We start from the raw sequence: 21007 nt of genomic DNA, 5'->3' as shown, positions 1-21007 counted from the left end.
TCTGGTGTTCATTGTATAGAAATCTTCGGCTCTTAGTCTATTTCTATGCGCTTAAAACTACATCAGAAGATCTCTCTACAGGGTTCGTACAAATGCTTGAAAGACATAAAAAACTGCTCCTAAAAATGCTTTTAAAAAAATTCTATTTTTTTTTCTCACGGATTGATGTAATTTTGATTAAGTTCCTAAAAAAATTCAAAATTTTCTTTACAAGTAGTCTAAATACCATTCAGTCGGGGAAAAAACAGTTTTGTAATTTAACAACTAGTTACGTTTTCCTTTTGTGTATTGCGTGTATTGAGCCTTGTTTAGTAAAGCTGTGCTGTAAATGTTATCGTCGGCCAAACCAAACTAAACATTCCTGCTAGATTTCCAAAAGTTTCAGGAAAGCTGATTTTCTTATACTCAAGCACATTCACGGCACAGTTCAGTTCAATTCAGTTTTATTTTTATAGCTCTTTTAACAGTGGACGCTGTCACAGAAATCCGGATACAGATTTCAATTTTTTAATTTTAAATTTATCCCTAATGAGCAAGACACTATAAAATGTGGAGTCAAGCAGTACTAAGTGTATTAACGGAAACCTGAATATGAGCATCAGAGTCATTAGATTTAATTTAATTAGATTTTTAACTTCACATCTGATGTATCAAAGTGCAGCCTTTAGGCTGTCCAAAGAAGAACATCCACAGCCCTCTTTAGGCTGTCAGTGTGGTACCATCCACCGTAATTTAATGGTGAACTTTAGGCTATAGTATATAGTATAGGATAGTGTGATTTACAGTTAGTGACACCCACAAAACTCTATAAAAGGCAAAGCTCACAAAGAGGACAAAAAGGTGAAAAAGCACCTCCACCAAGCACAGCATTCACTAAATCTTCCAGTAATGCAGCACAGCCATAGCAGTGGCTATAATACCATACTCTTTTTATAGCGTGCCATTACTTTTGTCCTAATTGAATGGCTAGTCTTATTTGTCTTAATTTATGGATTTATTTTGGATTGCTGTCTTTCAAGTCTTTAATATGAAATGACTCATTTTCACAAAACGTTCAATAGGTTTGTGTGTAATTGAAATAAATACGTGATTTAAACATGACAGTGTAATCCATATAAAAAAATCTCAGTAACTCATCACCAATTATATGATATGAAGCTGATCAAATGATTAGTGAGTCTCCTTACATGTAAATTTACATGAACTCAGGAGCTTTAGTAGGATATTCACATTTTTTTCCAACTAATTGGAATTTCATAAACACCACACTTCTTCTATAAATGTTCCTGTGAGTGATTTTCAAATAAATTCATATCCAGCCTTGAAAATGAGGCCCATGTTGTGGGTTTTGTGTACCAACTGAGCGTGCATTGCCAAAAAATGATCTCTCGAGGGAGTGAGACATAATACCATTACGCTCCTGCTGCTGCTTAAACTTAAATTGGATAGAAAATGAAGATTACAGACTGTGGTGATTACAAAGAACATCAAATAAGCTTTCTGTAAGAATACTGCAAGTTCTACATGAAAGAAATCTGCTAGATCTACACTCTGGCATTTGGCAATTTGAAATAAAATGATACAGTAAAATTATGTAATGCACTGACAGTTAGCTCAATAATCTAGTATTGTTTCAGTCTGTTTATCATGACCTAATGATATCCACTTTTTTGTAATAACAAATTTATCTTAAAACTCTCCAAATAATTTGTCTGTATCAAAAAGAAGAACAATAAGAATTTCTTACATTTATAAAAACAGTACAGGGACCCTTTAATGCCTAATACGGCCTGGGTTAGCACACCATATTTTAGGATTTAGATCCTTTCACATGACTTGTCTTGTTTTTCATAAATCCTTATCCTTGGTTCTGACAGTTTCCAGTCATTTCTGCTTCTATAGCATTATATCTCATTGACGTTACCATTTATCTGCCTTGTTTTAGGGCTTCACTGTCATCAAACAGTCAAGAATCTTTTTCCAAACAATAATTTGTCATAAAAGCCATAATCAACATACTATAAATCCTGCTAACCTCCGTTTCCTTGCACATGCCCTTTGCATGGAATGTGTCATCACTGTTTCCATCTTTACTGCTGTTGTTTTCAGTGGCTATTAATACCTCGAGCCAGCTTTCCCACAAAGCCTCAGCAGCCAAGCTCCAAGAGACCGAGGCTCTCTATTTACTGTTTATTAGAGATATTGTTAAGTCAGGAATAAAAACACTATTACAATTATTTATTTTTTAAAGTATGACATGTACTTTTTATCTTTTTATAGTTAGTTAGTTCCTCTTGTCCTCTTACATTCTAACAGATCTAAACAGTCGTTCTCTCACCAGCTTCTCTGAGTTAAAAAAAAAAAAAGAAAAAAAAAGAAAAAAGAGAATAAAACTAAACTTGTCATGTTGCTGAAAGAGCGCTAAGGCTTCATCATGTCAGAAAACCTGCCTGTCACTGGAGACTCATTCCATAAATGCTAAGTAAACATCTCCTCTACATGTTTTGTTTATCCTTTTATGTGCAGCATCCACCATACACGTTCCTGTGTTAGTTGTTCGTCTGTTAGAAACTATAATGCATCAGAACGAGTGCTTTAATAAAAACTTTGAAGCCAGAACTACTTATTTACAGAACAGCCTCTTTTTTTTTTATAAATGGCTTCAGAGAAAACGTTTCCAGCTCTTTAGAAAAAAGAAACACCAATAATCTGTCTTGTCAGATACACAACAGAAGAAGTTTGTAGCACCATATTAAAAGCTCTTCAGATACTTGCCATAGCTGGACAGCTGCTGCTCAGCAGGCTCTACCAATTAGAACCGGAGCATGGAGCTGATTTCTACGACTAATTGGGTTTACTGCTAGCCAGAGCTAGTGTTTGGGCAGGAAGAGACGAGCTCTTTATCAGATTAAGTTAGAAACAGTTTTCCCACTGCTGCTGTATCTCACGTGGAGCACGGAAGGCTTGCTTTTCAAGAAGGTTTGAGGAAATATCAAACTTTTTATCTTTGATTTGATTATACATTTTTCTTTTAATTTCTTTCTTATGCAGGCGACTCAACACGTTAAACAAGTGTGCCTCTATGAAACTGGACGTGAATCTTCCCAATAAGAAGGTAAGTGTAACTGAGGTTTTTTTTTCCGTGATTCTATATGGCTCACATGACCACATGAGCTTCAAATTTCCTGGTTATTATGTGAGTGGAAGAGCTATTTTTGCATATTTAAAGAACCCCATTCCTTTTCACTCAGTTTCCACATGCGCTTTTCATCCTCCTCGTATAGATTCTGTGATATTTGATAATCCCTCATTGTATGGTGGGAGTTGATCAGGGCATTATCCCTAACAAAACACCTTTAAGCAAATTGTTCTCCCTTTTATATGACAGAGATTTGTTTTACATTGTTAACGTCACTATAAAATGGAACAAAAGGCACTGACAGGAAACTGATACTTTTTTGTTACATAGCACTTGTTTTACAGTTTAGCTTAGCTAGCATCTAAATAATGGTATTTTTAATTAGTTTTAATTAATTTAATTAATTTTAATTTTTTATTTATTGTTGATTTTGTGATATAAAATTTGTTTTCCCTCATAGCCTCATTTTCATTTATTGTTTTTTTAATGATCGAACTATTTTATTTGGGAGAGAATGTGTTTCTCTGTGTATTTCCTGGGAGAAAAGTCACCTCAACTGTGGTTTTTTTTCCAGTTCTTTTGTCTGCACTGTCTGTGTTAATATACAGAAATAGTCATCAGTCTGATTAAATTCATTCTGCAGATTCTTTGCAGATCTCCTAAAAACCTCTGAATATGTGCGATCTAAACCAAACATGTCTACTGCAAATGATTATGAGTAAATGTAAAGGGTTCTGTGGATTGTGAGGGAATCCCTGAGGTTTCTATACTGAACTCTACAAAAGTTTGTTTCCCTATCATGTAGGACCTCTTTAGGAGGCTCACAACACATACATTTCCAAAGGATTGTTTTTTTTTTCTACTTTTTGTAACAGCAACAAGCGAGTTCTGTCCGAGTGTAAGAAATAACTGATGTTAGCTCTTTTGTTACCAACACCTTGACTGTGGTTATTTTTGGAGGTTTTATGTGTGTGATTCTCAGCAAAACATACTTCAGATGTTCAAAAATAGTTCGTATCTGAAAAAGCCTCAGTTGAAGTTATTTTTAAATCTTGCAAACTTAGTACCAGACTACTAGCCAATGTTTAGGCTGCATGTAAACATAGCTACTTTCTTGTTCCTACAGAGTGAGGACTCAGACTCTGATGACCTGTTTGCCATTAGTGACAAATGGACATTTGAATGGAGCAGTCGGCGCTGGTCCCGTCTCCTTGATGAGGCGGGGCCCCGGGAGCCAGGGGAAGAGTCAGTTCTCCGGGCCACACCCAGCAGTGAGAGTGTACTGACAGACCTGAGCGAGCCTGACGTCTCATCCTTGCACAGCGAAAGCAGCAGTGGAAGCACAGGAGTCCGAGCTCACAGTGCAGACGACTCGGACAGCTCGCGCCGTGCCATGCCCAAGCTAGGGATTGCCCATCATTCCTCAGATCATCCTTGCTACTCCTCACTTCCTGTCAAACATGGCAAGCTGGGCCGGACGCGGGCCAAGGACTTCCTGCGACGCATGGAGACTCTGCGGTCGCGTGAGGCAGCAGAAAATGGGCACAGGACATTGGTAATCAGCGCTCCCATTCTTCAGCATGAACCTCAAGCCTTGAAGGATCTCCAGTGTGTGGAGATTAATGGCCATGGTGTCTTGAGTTCACACTCGAGCAGTGAAGGTAGCAGCAGCCAATCCAGTGGCAGCACTGTCAGCACTCCAAGCCTGAAGGAACGCAAAGCTCACCGTGCTGAGCACAAGCGCAGTGGCATGTACCTGGATGACCTGGATGTCTTCTCCGGAATTGTCCAGGGTAAACGCAATGAGTTCCGCTCGTACGAAGACCTGGTAGTGCACATCCCGAAAGACCACAAGCCTGGAACCTTCCCGAAAGCTCTTTCCATTGAGAGTCTCTCACCCACAGCTGCACCTCTCAGCAGGGTTCCTGAAGTCCAGCGTAAGCCCAGCATGAAAGAACAGAGACCTATTACACAGTGCTGCTCACGTGGCAGCCGCATCAGCATCTACGACAACGTGCCCGGCTCACACCTCTACGCCAGCACCGGGGACCTCATCGATTTGGAAAAAGAGGACCTGTTCCCACACTTGGATGATATCCTACAGCATGTGAATGGCCTGCAGCAGATTGTGGATCACTGGTCCAAGAACGTTCTGCCTACAGGAGAGAGTGTGGAAAAGGGCAAGGTGGAGCAGGATGGGAAAGGTCAAGGGAACATGCAGTCCTCAAGTCACATCACGCTGGATTTGGAGGGTCACTCAGTGCTGGAGGGGCAGGTTACCCCCAGTGATGGGGACAGGGATGGTGTTTCACTTAATGAAACTGAATCTACAGGAATAAGAGAGAGGAGAGACTCTGGGGTTGGGGCTTCGCTCACCAGGCCAAATCGGTAAGATTAAGCTTTATATGTATTTTTTGTTTATTTCTCTGGTTCATTTCTTTGTTTTCTTTTGAAAACAAAAGGGTTACATAGGTATCCAACTACATTTTTAGAGAATTTTCACACCTGATTCCACAACCAGTACCGATTCTGGGCTTGTTTGGGGAGGGGCTCATAATCGCATGTTTGCTTCCACATACAAGCATTTCTTCTGAACCGTGGATCAATTTTGCAATTCCATATATCTCTTTTGTGCTTGCAAAGTGCTAGGTGCTAGGTACATCAGTTTGCTGTTTTTAGTATTTTCCTTTGGTACCAACAAAAATGAACAGCAATTTTTGCTCTTCTGTTATAAGGAGTTTTTTAACCATGTAGGCAAACAATTCACAATGCTCTCAGTGTAAGCACTTACACCACAAAGGTGAGCTAATTAGTGTTACAGTCCTATAAAATTTTGGTTTTATATATAAATAAAGTGTTGCGTCTCCTCTTTTGACCATAACAACCCTTTCCCTGCCGTCGCAAAACTTGAAACAGGAAGTAAAGCGACAAGTTGATCCAATCACTTAACTCGGCATGCAGCACTGAGAGCAGATAGCTTCTACACCTGATGTGGAAGTGAGCCCAAGACCACCATTTTAAGAGGACCAGTGATCGGTTCTCTGGACTCCTTCTGGGTTCAAAATAGTTTCCACACTTCACCAAACATACGGAAATCCCAGGGCAAATAGCTCAAAGTCTGGAGAATGTACTCTTATGGATAAGAGTACACAGCTCCTTAAAAGGCACTTAAAAGGAAACTTTTAGGGTTCCTCCAGAGGGACAGTGAAGTGTTGGGGTGCTAGATGGAACCTGTGCAGCTTTGAGGATTGCAAATAGAATGTATTATGTGTCAACTTGTCTAAGGGAATTTCACTTACACAGGTTTTTTTTTGGAGTTTAGTATGTATAGTAATGTGCATAAAGTGTTCTCAAATGTGGGTGTGGTCACAGGAACTGATCTCTAGTCCACCTTTCAAGTGTCACAATAGTGTAGTAGTGGTCTGCAGATAAAACTGAATATTAAGCATACAAAAGAAGTGATATATAACCGTGGGATGGAATTTGTTTGCATGAAAATAAACCTGAGATGACGATGCTGGTGTTTAACAAAAGAGCCCTGGCTATTGACCCATGTGAGAAATCGCCCTTACTCGGAGGACTTTTGCCTCTTTTGAGTCTCATGATAGACCATGCACTCTTAACTTGTTGACTGATAAACGCTTTATACTTGGATTTGTACCAACACTATTTACTCTACAAATATCTCATGTTTGCACCGTACTTCACCTTCACCCGCAACTTGTTCCACTTGTTTTTGTCTCTTTAACTTTATGGTTTGTTTTAGTTATTTTTTTATCCTATTGTCACACTTGGTCATTGGGTTCCACCAATACACCTTCAAAAGAATAAATAAAACATTTGGCAGCATGCTGTTATAGGAAAATAATCAATGTAATATTAATTTCACCATATTGTCAATTACACGTGTTTTTGCAATCTGTTTATATGGATCATCCTCCATACAAGTCCCTGTGTATGTTCTTACTATAGGAATAACAAAGTATTAGAACATTAATATAAACCTTGCAGCCAAATCTATTTTCAGAGCTGCTGTTATAGAAAATTAATCATCACATTCTGGCCAATCAGAATTGAGAATTTACCAACACTGTTGAATTATTATAATGATTGGAATGTACCGTACGTCTGTGTATCTGTATGATACCACCTTTCAGCCACAACTACTTTATTAAAAGTAAGCTCCTGTTCTGTATTCAGTTTGCGATGGCCGAGTTTCCAGATCTCCAACCGCCTCAGCCATTCAGTGGCTTCCCTACAGATCACCAACCAATCAGCAGGACAGCTCAGCCTGCTTCAGAAGTTCTCTCTGCTGCGCCTCACTGCCATCATGGAGAAGTATTCCATGTCTAACAAGCATGGCTGGACCTGGTGAGACTTTAGATTTGTAAAATTGTACGATTTAGTAGTACGTTAATTCTTCATTAAGATACATATAAAGAGATTATGTGTTACTCTGTTATCTTGTGTTGCATTACAATGGCATTTGGAAATGCACCAAGTTTATTAAACCATTCTCTGTGATGCAGGTCAGTGCCAAAGTTCATGAAGAGGATGAAGGTTCCTGACTATAAGGATAAGAACGTGTTTGGTGTTCCTCTCATCGTGCACGTCCAGCGTTTCGGTCAGCCTCTACCTCTGGGCCTCCAGCAGGCTCTCCGCTACCTCAGGAGCCAGTGTCTCGACCAGGTTCGTCAATTCTGCATAAAGTAAATGAGTCTTTTGTTTAATGCAGTTTGATCAAATTTATACTCAGCAAAACCAGCTTCTAAATGCTGGAATTTAGGTTGCCCGTCTGTTACAATATATGTGGTAGCCTGGGAAAACCTTTCACATAGTGATATTTTGACATTTTGTACTATGTATTTTGTTGAACTGAAATATGTTCCTCAGTTGTATGTATCTCAACCAGAAGTAACGTTCTGGCATTTTAAAATCTGCTTAGTGCCAAAAGTGAAAAGGAAGAAAATCTCATTTAAAGATTTTATGCGGCGCAGGGGCACTGCGGACATTTTGACAGACTGAATCTGATTACAAACTGAATTGCTTAGGCTTATGTCAGTTTTGTTCAAAGCATGACATTCATGACAAAGCATGACATTCCCTGCATGAGAAAATCACACATACGTTTTAGACATCTTTAGGCAGACTGTTTTTAACCACTGTGTTTGTTAAACTGGCTCCTTACACACCGTGATCTTTGCACGAAGATAGCCTAGACAAGATTAAGAAGTAAACAAAAACATTTCCATATTGTTTTAGTGAAATATATTTATGGTTTCTTACAGCTGAGGCAGTAATACACAGTTTTGGCTAATCCCATTTTTCATCTTTTTTGGCTGTTTGCAAGAATGCAGGCATAGTGGCATCCGATGGGTTTTCCCAGACCACAACGCATACTGTAGGTTGTATATCGCCGTCTTCACCATTGATTCACTGTCTTAAATAATCTCCAGGTGGGTCTCTTCCGCAAGTCCGGAGTGAAATCTCGGATCCAGGCTCTCAGGCAGATGAACGAGAGCTCTCCGGAGGATGTGAATTATGAGGACCAGTCCGCCTATGATGTGGCCGACATGGTCAAGCAGTTCTTCAGAGATCTTCCCGAGCCGCTCCTCACCAGCAAACTGGGAGAAACCTTTCTCCATATTTACCAGTGTAAGGGAATGAACCAACATTTCCATGTAGTGTCCAGTAGAAAAGGAACTGCATTTACCAGCTCTAAATCTATATTTTGTTGACTTGTCTTGAAGCTTTTGTTTTCTGTATATCGTTGTAGACGTGCCTAAGGAACAGCGGTTGCAGGCGGTCCAGGCAGCCATCATGCTGATGTCCGATGAGAACAGAGAAGTCCTGCAAACCTTACTGTGCTTCCTCAGTGATGTCACTTCCTCTGTCCAGGAGAATCAGATGACACCCATGAATATCGCCGTGTGTTTAGCGCCCTCCCTTTTTCACCTCAATATCCTGAAGAAAGAAAACCTCTCTCCAAGGTGGGCATTCACAGAGAGATTGCGTGACTTAAGTTACATGGGGAAAGTTCCTCGTATTCAGAGCAGGGTTACGCAGGAACTTAAGTTGATTTTCTCTGTGTATGTGAGTGTGTGCCATTCAGATGATTCAAATTTACTTGCGTGTTGAGGTTGCCAGATTTTTCTTGAGTGGTGATGGTTGAAACAGGGTGTTAATTTGGTGGACTTTAGTCTACACTAGTGTCATAGTAGTGTCATACTTATGTATATAATATTGGCCTTGAGTGGTATTCCATGCTTTTTTGAGTATATTTAGAATCAAAGTTCTGCTCCTGCTTCTCTACAGAACAATGCAGAAGAAATACGCCACTGGAAGACCTGACCAAAAGGACCTGAACGAGAACCTGGCTGCCACTCAGGGCTTGGCGCATATGATCACAGAGTGTAACCGGCTATTTGAGGTAAGTCTCTGTCTCTCTCTCTCTCTCTCTCTCTCTCTCTGTCTCTCTCTCTCTCTCTCTCTCTTATGATCTCTCAGATGATGGCATTGACATGTTTGGATGTGGCAGATAGGTTCTTGACCACTGTAGTGTAAAAAAGGGTTGGGGTTTGAATGAATACTTTATCTGGAGGCATGGTTAGGAATGCTGCTATGATATCCAAGCAATTTTATTTTGCTGGATGACAGAAATAGTATTAATTCATTATTTAAGTATTCAGTATGACCTTTAAGCTACAAAAATGAATAGACTTCACCTCAGAATGACCTAAACTTGATGTAATTTCTGGGAAATAAATATCTCCCCCACCCTCAGATTCCCCATGAAATGGTGACGCAGTCGCGGAACTCGTACGTGGAGGCTGACCTGCAGGCCCCAACGCTGGAGGACTTGTGTAAGCAGCAGCAGCATGAGGAAGAGGAGGACGACGAAGGTTCCTGGCCTGTGCACTTAGATTCCCGACTTCAAGTCCTGCTCAAGGAGGCGCGAGACAAAGCCAAGGGCTGGGTGTCCTGCCAAAGCTCCGATAACACTGAGCTCGCGTACAAGAAGGTAGAGATGGAGACTTGGGCATGTTTGTACCAGCTTAGTGTACTGCCTTTAGGGGTCAGAGATAAGAGGGTAGCTGAATAAGCTGAATTTTTTTTTCAACTCAATTTCAAGTAAATTAGATAAGGCTATAGTGTACTGTATGTTTAAGTCACTGTTTTTTTGGTAGTCAGAACAAGGGTAAGTTTTGATTCACTGATTCACTGAATCAATGATTTGTTAGTAGTGAGTGCAAGGCTAAGTTTTGATTCACTGATTCACTGAATCAAATATTTATTAGTAGTGAGTACAAGGCTAAGTTTTGATTCACTGATTCACTGAATCAAATATTTATTAGTAGTGAGTACAAGGCTAAGTATTGATTCACTGATTCATTGAATCATTGATTTATTAGTAGTGAGTACAAGGCTAAGTACTGAGTCACTGATTAATTGAATCATTGATTTATTAGTAGTGAGTACAAGGCTAAGTACTGAGTCACTGATTCATTGAATCACTGATTTATTAGTAGTGAGTACAAGGCTAAGTATTGATTCACTGATTCATTGAATCATTGATTTATTAGTAGTGAGTACAAGGCTAAGTATTGAGTCACTGATTCATTGAATCACTGATTTATTAGTAGTGAGTACAAGGCTAAGTATTGAGTCACTGATTCATTGAATCAGATTTATTAGTAGTGAGTACAAGGCTAAGTATTGAATCACTGATTCATTGAATCATTGATTTATTAGTAGTAAGTACAAGGCTAAGTACTGATTCACTGAATCACTGATTTTTTGGTAAGCAGAAGAAGGCTAAGTATTGATTCTCTGATTCATTGTATCTCTGATTTTTTGTAGTCAGAACAAGGCTAAGTACTGATTCAGTGATTCAATGATTCACTCATATTTTAGGAGTCAGAACAAGGCTAAGTTTTGATTCACTGATTAACCAAATCCCTGATTTTTTGGGTAGTCATTATAAGACTAAGTACGGATTCACTCATTCAGTGAATCACTGATTTATTAGTAGTCAGAAAAAGTACTAATTCACTGATTCAATCACTGATTGTTACGTAATCAGAGAAGGCTAATTATTGATTCACTGATTGACTGAATCACTGATGAAGGCTAAGTTTGTGAAATGTCCTGCCGTCCTGCAGGTAGGTGATGGGAACCCGTTGCGGCGCTGGCGTGTGTCAGTGGAGGTGGAAGCTCCTCCGTCTGTGGTGTTGAACCGCGTACTGCGAGAGCGCCACCTGTGGGATGTGGATCTGCTGCAGTGGAGAGTGTGTGAAGTGCTGGACAAGCAGACTGAGATCTTCCAATACGTCCTGAACCGCATGCCCCCGCACCCCAGCAGGGACTTTGTAGTGCTCAGGTATGTGACAGCTCACATTATTTGTGCTGTACTTCCCTGATGTAGCAGCGGTGGAATTACTTGACATTTTCTAACAATAAATGTAAATATATTAAAATGCTTTGCGCACAGCTTTCTCCTAGATACTCCGTGTGTGTAATCATCAGAATTATTGGCACCCTTTATGAAAATGAGCAAAAAATGCTTATATATTAGATAAGTAACAGGCTAGACGTATTAACTCAGCTGGAGTACTGAACACATCTTCATTCTGTCTGTTTGCTGTGTGTTCACTTTCAGGTCGTGGAGGACAGATTTACCTCGGGGCGCATGCTCCCTCGTGTCCGTCTCCATCGAGCATGACGAGTGTCCTCTCGTAGGCGGCGTGAGGGGAGTCGTGCTCGAGTCTGGCTACCTGCTGGAGCCCTGTGGCTCGGGCAAGTCACGGCTCACACACATCTGCAGAGTGGACCTCAAGTGAGTACACACACTGTTCGGTCACTGCAAATGAGTGCTAAGTGCTAATTACATACATTTTGATAATGATGATACAGTAATACTATTACATACTTTTTGTACATACTAATATTCCATTGCTTATCATAATAATTAATCATTAATTTTAATTCATTGTTAATAGCACATGCTTTTGCTTAGTTTTATTATTGCATACTTTATGTTTGCTAATCTTACATCATAACATACTATTATATAATTGATAAATATTTATTTATAGTTATTATTTATAAAATAAATACTCATATTAATAACTGCTAATATTACAGTATGTACTCTTGCTAGTCTTACACACCATGCTACAAAACAGTAATTAATAGTTGCTAATAGTAGATACAATTAATAATATTACACATTACATACAACAATAATTTCTAATATAGCAGATATGCTAATATTACCATATTGCATTTTTTAAATGGCTAATATTACATATGTCTGTCTATACAGATTAACGCATGCTAAAATGTGTGTATAGTGTAAATAAGTTCTCCCATTTCCTTCCCCGTGTGTTCAGAGGCAGAACTCCAGAATGGTACAACAAAGCGTTTGGTCACCTGTGTGCCGCTGAAGCCGCCCGTATTCGCAACTCCTTCCAGCCCATCCATGCAGATGGACCAGAGACTAAAATCTGAGTCCCATGATGCCTTTCTGCATGAACGGACATCTCTGCCAGGGACACCCAGGACCCGGGACACCCTTCAGCCAATGCTGTGACTCTTAAAGATGCCCAAAGTAAAAAAAAAAAAAAAAAAAAAATCAGCATCCTGCCAGTGTACCTTAGCTTTCATGTTGTTTGTCCATTTGTAATATTGTATTATTTGTAATTATCATTATTCATATTATAATTAATTCTATTGGTACATATTTGCTGTGCACATAATCTTATACAATGTATACAACATCTAAGCTCTTAAATGCTTCTGGGAAGCATGTACTTTTTTTTTTAAATTCAAAGCTATATTTGATCACATGCTGCACAATCGCATGTGTATTCTTGTATTCTGTGTCAGTGTATATGTGTTTGCGTGTGTGTGTGTGTGTTCACGTGTATACAGATATGTGACCTGTACAGAGCGTGTTTTATCAAATGGTTCGTGTAGTCCAAGCATTTGGCCGTTATATCTCTTGATATCTCATTTGCACTGATATCAGCGTGATTTATATGGTACAAAATGTTACTCAGATGTAAGCTGGTTTTACTTTGCCTTTTCCTTGTTGATCATTCAGTGTTTGTCTGAGAAATGGGTGTTATTTTATTGTATTTTATTTTAACTTTGTAAAAATGAAAAAAAAAATATATGACTTGGGTTTGACTTTCTCAAACCTGCTCTTGTAGTACTGGATTACGTAGAGGACAAGTCAGAGACGATGTCTTTTTAATAAACTATACATAAATTAATTATAAATAGCTGGTTTTGTGGGTTTTTTGGCATCTTTCAGCTGTCCTGTATTTCTCCCCTTAAAGTTTTTCCTGATAAATTCTATAGATTCTATTCTAGTTGGTGACTTACTTTGAAAATTTACATCTACTGTATATTCACAGAGCGAAAGGTCTCCATATTCAGAGTCGGGTTACACACGTGTTTAAGCCGATTTTTTGGGTTTCAGATTCAGATTATTACAGTCATCTCCATGTTGGTCATGCCTCTGTGGTTGCCAGATTTTTCTTGAATAGAGGCATCCAAGTTATTATTTTTTTTTTTTAAAACATAGCATCTAAACCACCAACTTTAACCCTTTTTAGCAGTACACTGTCATTCTATTCCACCAGCAGAATGGAAATCATCTTATCAGATGATTATTGCCATAAGTCTGTCATAAGATTAGTCAGGACACTGTTGGGTTTCTGTGTGTAGAGTATCGTGACTCTGTGTTTATCTGCTGGTGAGCAGGGTGATGGGAAATAGGAAGGGTGTGAGCCTCCTGCTGGGCAAACAATTCACATCTCTCCACAATAACACTGGTACAACTAAAGCTTCTTTCACAGTAAAACACTGTATACAACTGGCACAACACAAATTATAAAATTTAAACCTAATAAAAAAAAATACTCATGAAAAAATGCTAATTCTTAAAGCTCAGAGTGTTTAATTTCATATTAACGATTACCCAGTACTTTGGAGTGTGACATCACAAATAAATTCAATGCTGAACATGGGCACCTGCAAAACAGGCGGAAACTCCATTTTGGCCTCTGGTAAGAAGAGTTAAATACAAGCGCTCACCTTGAAGCCAGAAAAACATGACAGTTTTTCTGGAAAATGCAGGCTGAAGAAATAGACTGTGTTTCCTCTCTTTTCTGCCAAATTCAGTATGAGCTAACATAAGAGTAAGAGACAACTGAAGGAAAAACAAACAAAACGTAGGCTTGTTTTATCCATATAAAATTCATCCCTTGAGATTAAGATGCTGTCTTCTCTGATCTCCTCTGTGTGAAAAAAAAATCTTTCTGTGGATTTGGATGATACAATGGATGATAAAATTAATTTGGTAGTAGTGACGTATTAATAGACTCAGTGTTGGCATCAAATGACATTCTGTAGTTATTTTATAGTGTGTTTACAGCCCAAAACATATAGATTTCAGTGTGACATATTATGGTTAGGTCAAGCTGTCAGACACTGGTGCTGGACTTAACTGCTCACTTGAGCTGATATTGCGAAAAACAGTTAAGTTCAAGGACAGAGTTGTGTGTAAGTGAGACGCGTCTCTGTTTTACTTCAACTGCACCAAGCGTATGCAAATCTTTGCAGCTCTCTGAATGGCTCTTATGTCTATAGTTATACCTGAGGCGTGAATATCAATGTGTGCAATTTCACTATTAAATCTTCATTGCATGCATTTAACTAACTCTACAGCCTTATGTCTCCACAAGGCACTTTTTTTTTGGAATCTAGTTAATTTTATATTTTTATCTCCATTTGTAAGTATTATAATATATGCATCGGAAGTTAAAGTGTGTTAAAAACTGTCATGCGGAAGAAGAGTTTTATACAGAAGAATATACAGTATATAAGATATCCTGATTCAGCATAGCAGTGCAAAGAGCAAAGAGCTTTAAAAATCCCAGCACACTTTATCACAATATAAACTGATATGGAAATTGTTCTGAAAATATACAATATGTCAAATATAAAATATATACAACCTTATAGCTACCAGTTTTGCATCACACACTTATCTCAACATTAACTATGTCCATGACTATATCTTATTGATTACATAGTGTGCTATTTTGGGAATTTTGCCATTGTGTAGACACATACTGGAGTATATCCAGGGAATTGAAACTGTATAATACTGAATAACTTCTAACTTATAGCTGTGCCGGTCTGAAAGGAGTCTGATGTTGGCGTGGAGTTGTGATGCCAAACTACATCCTGAGGAAGAAAGTGATTCTGCTTCAAACAAATCTTTTAACTCGGCAATGTCATGTAAGTTGATTTGAATAAATATCAGAGTGTCATACAGGGTTAGAAACCAGAAAAGCTGATCTGTTTGTCACACAGAACATCCTGGCACAGTTTGAGTTGAGTGTGTGATTATTTAAGCATGCAGTTTTCACACTTGCTAAACTGCTAGCTATAAACTGATCTTATTTGAAGGTAGCTCCACGGGGTTAAAGGGAGAGTTGGCTGTCTTTTGGCTAAATTATTATAAACTACTGAGGCATTCAAAGTAAAATTTTTGTTACATCACTGAGCGTGATAATATACTGATAGTCTTTAGGTATATGAGATACAGGTTATTAAAAACACTAACAGGACACAATAGAAATCAAAATAATATAATGTTAGAGTGAGTTAATGAGTTTCTTATTTTCCCAAATGCCTACAGTTTCTGTTGCTATTACTTCAGGACTTGATTTCTCATCAGCTCATGAGAGACACAGCAGAAGAAAAAATGCTTTTATATCCCCTAGATGGCACTATTAGCCTGTCTGGGTTTTATATGCTGATCTTTGATTCATTTGAAAAGGGATTTTTAAAGCAGGGATTATTAAAAAAAATGAATAAATCAAGCTTTATTACAATAAAAACTAAAATGGCAGTATGTAATTAATGATTTGCACTATATATATATAATATATATATATAATTTTTAATATGTATAATTTTATGATAGCAAGCCAGTTACACATCTGCTTATAATTTAGTGATGTACCTCAGGACAGAAAAACTGAAAAATAATCCTTTAAATGGGTAAGTCATTTTGGATGACTAATTCTGATGATACAGACTGGTATTTGAGTCCAATTTGTAATGGAAAGCTAAACTCGGTGCATTTTTCCTTTTTAAAACAGACTAACTCAGTGTTCCAGTACATTCCTTAGTGCACTTTGTATTACAAAGTTGTTTTGGATTAAATATTAATAATCCAGGCTCAATCTCTCAACCATATGACATGTACTCTTAAAATTCTCACACTCTGAGCCTTCTGAAACATCCATCTAGAGTGTAACACGACCACAAGCTCACAGCTGGAGAGACAGGCAAAGAGAAGCCAATTAATTAATAACAGAAGCAGAAAGTGGGTTCTCGTCTGCCTATCTGCCAAGTTCAAGTGGAAATTAGTACAGGGCCAATTTGGGAAGGAAGCCATTACTCTCGTGCAGACACTCATGCCATGGCAATACATCAACTACTCATGACTTCTGCATTGTATGTTTATAAACAAAAAGCTTTGTTAAAAAAATGCACAGTCCATAGTAATAGTGTTAGTTTCAGGACCCAGCTTTATCAGGCTTTGTGATCACGTGCATGTGTTCACGTCATTATAGTGGGTATGAGACGCTAATGAAGCTTGGGTGTGTGTGATTGTGTGATGTGCAGTCTGTCTACCTGCCTGTCTGATTTTTCATGAAGCTCTAAAAGCTTACTATAGAAAGTGGAGAGTGACAAGTACTGTATAAACAGTGATTCAGTCTGACATGTCCTTATGCTTACACACACACACACACGACTGTCTTATCCTTGTGAGGACCTTCCATTGACATACACACAAGGTCAAAACTGTCAGATGTTCCTATCCTTGTGCGGAAATTTGACCACCACCAAGATATAAAAAAAAGCCCACACACATATATACACACACACACACACACATGATTACTGCTATGATTATCTATTCTGCATTCATCTTCAGTAAGCGCTTTATCCTGGTCAGGTTTGTGGTGGATCTGGAGTCTATCCCCGGAACAATGAGCACAAGGTGGGAATGCACCCTGGAAGGGAGAGCTGTCCATCACAGGGCACCATGCACACTCTCATTCACACTTAGGGGCAGTTTAAAGTCACCAACCCAGCTGACAATCGAACCAAGGACCCAGAGTTGTCATGCCATGCCACCCATTATCTATTAATATTTAATATTTTTATTACTTTATTATTATTTGTATAATCAAGGAATAAAACAATTTAATAACTTTTATTTTGGATAATTGGTATGATTGAACTAAAGAAATTATTACTAAATGTTGAATTGGAGAATACTAACTAATTATTAAGCATTTTAATTTACTATTCTTCTTCTTCTTCTTCAGTCATAATAAACACTACTTTTTCCAGTCTCTGTGTGTTGATGTCTATATTATTGGTGGTGATGATGTGTATATTGTTTTTGTGTATTCTTTCTCCAGGGTGAAGGTGAAGGTGTGTTAGTGAAGTGTGGAGGATGGCAGAGCTCAGATCTCAGCTGCACATAGAGGGCGTGTTGCTGAAGCAGACAGGTCAGACCTGCACTAACTGATGGCCTTTACGACTCACTTCACAAATTCGATTCTTTCGAACAGAGTCGGTTCAATGAATTGAATCGAGTGAGTTTTCATTCATTAGATTTAGAGAAGCATGCATGGATTTATTGTAGGATAAAGCATTATCCCTTATTCACCTTCATTCCTGCTGTCACTCTGTCTTTGAAGGAAGCATGATTTGTAATGTATGACTTAGAAATAGGTTTCATTTGTCTGTAAATGGAATTTAATTAAGCTATCACAACAGCCAGAGTCTAGTTGTCATGATAAGAGGGAAATTATATTTTATTTTATATTTTAAACATATTATATTTATATATTATATTTTAAACAACTATCGTGTAAGAAACGTGTATGCTGGAAATGATAGTCAAATGCTTAGATGTTACATATAGACTAAAGATAGGAAAGGCTTATAAATAATGCCATAATAATGTGTTATAATAAGTCATATTCATTTATTCATCTTTATAAATAGTGCTTTATCCTGGACAGGGTTGAGTTGAATCCAGAGCCTATCCTCCAGGGGAACTCAAGATAGGAGAATTCGCTCCATATCAGAAGCCTGTCCTCACACACACGTTCACACCTAGGGACAATTTAGCATAGCCAATCCATACACCAGCATGTTTTTGGGAGGTGGGAGGAAGAACTTGTCACATATACATTAGAGTACATACACATTCTTTTCTTCACATATACACTTAGGAAGCTGGGGTCAGAGTGCAGGGTCAGCCATGATACAGCACCCATGGAGCAGAGAGGGTTAATAACCTTACTCAGTGGCAACTTGTCCATGCTTGGGCTTGAACCTCCAACCTTCTCATTAGTACCCCAGAGCCTTTAACCAGTGAGCCACCATTGCCCCTAAAAAAACAAAAACATTATTAGTACATTAGTGCATAGTATTTTTATATATACCCTCACGTAAGATAAGAGTAGAATGTGGAAATGTGGAAATGATGGTCAAATATTTTGATGCTACATGTAGACCAGAGAAAACAGAGAACCCCAGAGGAACCCCACATGGACACGGGGATGATATGAGACTCCACGCAGACAGGAACCCGAGCTCAGGATCGAACCAGGAACCCTGGAGCTGTGAAGCAGCAACGCTACCCACTGCATAATAATAATAATAATAATAATAATAAGCATAATAATAATAATAATAATAATAATAATGGGAGTGTCTGTTCGTTCTCTTGAATCAATCCATCCGATTCCGATTCAAGAGAGTCGTTCGGAAAGAACCGATTCCTTCGTGAATCGTCCATCTAGAGATTGAGTGGCGCTCAGAGAGGAAGCGCGTCCCGAGCCAAGCACAAACCGCACACGGTCTCGGATCTGTCCACATCGGTAGCGGTGCGTCTCTTAACTGAAGCCTCTGTTAGGCTGGTTCTAGAAATTTCCTCCAAGCCCAGCAGTGTGTTTCCGGAAACGGTGTGGATGGTGTCGCGCTGCCTGTAGAGACAGGTGCGGATGATGATGATGATGGCGAGTGAGACGGCTCTGTGCGCTCCGGGCCGCGGACAGCAGCAGCAGCAGCAGCAGCGCGGGGCCGCGGGCTCCGTCACGGGCTCCGTCACGGGCGAGGCGGCAGCGTCGGGGTCGTCTGCGGGGTCTGCGGGGTCCGCGTGCTCCGGCTCCGTGCTCCTGGCGGCCGGCGTGCTCAACCCCGCGGTGCCCATCCGCAACATCAGGACGAAGTTCGCCGTGCTCGCGGGTCTCATCCGAGCCGGGGAGGTGAGCGACAGAGACATCGCGGAGACAGTGCTCAATCTGGTGAGTTGATGTTCCGCGCCCAACGACCGCCCTCACGCGCTCTCGGTGTGAATAAATCAGAAGGAATGTGAGCTTTATCTCATTGCTCAGAGTATAAATCCATGCACACTATAGCAGCAGCATGTACACACACACACACACATACACACACACACACTTAGGAGTGTGTCGGCCTACCAGGTGTCTTAACTTTCACATGCAGCACACACTGATGCTCACAGATCACCTGCTGACCTCCAGACACCATGCAGTGACACACACAGCACTGTTCCTATCACCTCTTACTTGTTAACATGTTTATTTATTCATCTTTGACTCACTGAGAAGAAACATCTAATGCACCCTGGCTGACAGAGTCACAAATCACTACAAAGGAGACATGTTAACAAAAATTAACCTTTCAGACTCATTTACATTTCTGATTACCCTTACTGAAAAGTCACACATGATTCACACTTGACCAATATGACTTTGTTTTATTCGCATGATTCATATTTGTTTTATTCACGCAATTCACATTTGTTTTATGCACACGATTCACATTTGTTTTATTCACACAACTGACATTTGTTTTATGCACAAGATTCACATTTGTTTTATTCACGTGATTCACATTTGTTTTATTCACGTGATTCACATTTTTTTTATGCACATGATTCACATTTGTTTTATTTACATGGTTCACATTTGTTTTATGCACATGATTCACATTTGTTTTTTGTCACCATTCACCTTTGTTTTATTCACATGATTCACCTTTGTTTTATTCATGTGATTCACATTTGTTTTATTCATGTGATTCACATTTGTTTAATGCACATTATTCATATTTGTTTTATGCACATGATTCACGTTTGTTTTTTGTAACATGATTCACATTTGTTTTATGCACACAATTCACATTTGTTTTTTGTCACATGATTCACATTTGTTTTTTGTCACATGATTCACATTTGTTTTTGTAACATGATTCACATTTGTTTTTTTGTAACATGATTCACATTTGTTTTATGCACACAATTCACATTTGTTTTTTGTCACATGATTCACATTTGTTTTATTCACATGACTCATGTGATTCACATTTGTTTTATTCACATGATTCCAATTTTTTTATGCACATGATTTATATTTGTTTTATGCACACAATTCACTTTTTTTATGCGCACGATTCCCATTTGTTTTGTTTTTCGCATATTAACACGTTTACTTTTTTATGCCATAACATGTTGACATCCACCTTTACATGTCTTTCACACATCACGCACATAATCACATGTGAATTAAATATGAAACGTATGTGATTTTTCTGTAAGGGTAGCTACATGGAAAGCCTTTCAGCTTTTGCACATTTTATCATTTTTAACTGTAACATCTGATAATATATGTATCCAGGTTCAACACAAACTCAGCTAATGAGATATAATTACACACTCCAAGTAAATGTAGTCTG

General features: G+C 38.8%; 2 protein-coding genes across 11 annotated transcripts in view; both read left to right on the top strand.

Moving 5' to 3' along the window:
• Window positions 1–15852, top strand: part of stard13b (StAR-related lipid transfer (START) domain containing 13b) — a 124817-nt gene extending 108965 nt beyond the window's left edge. For 4 of the 7 annotated variants that reach the window (XM_053239503.1, XM_026934856.3, XM_026934858.3 and 1 more), the window contains 11 exons: window positions 3052–3115; window positions 4266–5527; window positions 7340–7510; window positions 7669–7828; window positions 8596–8794; window positions 8916–9129; window positions 9455–9569; window positions 9924–10160; window positions 11302–11519; window positions 11799–11975; window positions 12532–14935. In XM_053239503.1, coding sequence (XP_053095478.1) covers window positions 3052–3115; window positions 4266–5527; window positions 7340–7510; window positions 7669–7828; window positions 8596–8794; window positions 8916–9129; window positions 9455–9569; window positions 9924–10160; window positions 11302–11519; window positions 11799–11975; window positions 12532–12649 — 2935 coding nt within the window. In that variant the 3' untranslated portion in view covers window positions 12650–14935. Of the gene's footprint in view, window positions 1–3051; window positions 3116–4265; window positions 5528–7339; window positions 7511–7668; window positions 7829–8595; window positions 8795–8915; window positions 9130–9454; window positions 9570–9923; window positions 10161–11301; window positions 11520–11798; window positions 11976–12531 lie in introns of all 7 variants that reach the window. The other 3 variants (XM_053239502.1, XM_026934853.3, XM_026934855.3) reach the window with 2 other exon arrangements.
• Window positions 15853–18981: 3129 nt separating this feature from the next.
• nbeab (neurobeachin b) overlaps window positions 18982–21007 on the top strand; it is a 344194-nt gene continuing 342168 nt past the window's right edge. For all 4 annotated transcript variants that reach the window (XM_026934784.3, XM_034310661.2, XM_053239985.1 and 1 more), the window contains exon 1: window positions 18982–19554. In XM_026934784.3, the coding sequence (XP_026790585.2) occupies window positions 19252–19554 (303 nt within the window). In that variant the 5' untranslated portion in view covers window positions 18982–19251. The remainder of the gene's footprint in view (window positions 19555–21007) is intronic.

This window comes from Pangasianodon hypophthalmus, chromosome 14, assembly GCF_027358585.1.
Source record: "Pangasianodon hypophthalmus isolate fPanHyp1 chromosome 14, fPanHyp1.pri, whole genome shotgun sequence".
Taxonomy (NCBI): domain Eukaryota; kingdom Metazoa; phylum Chordata; class Actinopteri; order Siluriformes; family Pangasiidae; genus Pangasianodon; species Pangasianodon hypophthalmus.
The sequence above is the reverse complement of the archived record's forward strand: the minus strand, read 5'-3'. Positions and strand labels throughout refer to the sequence as shown.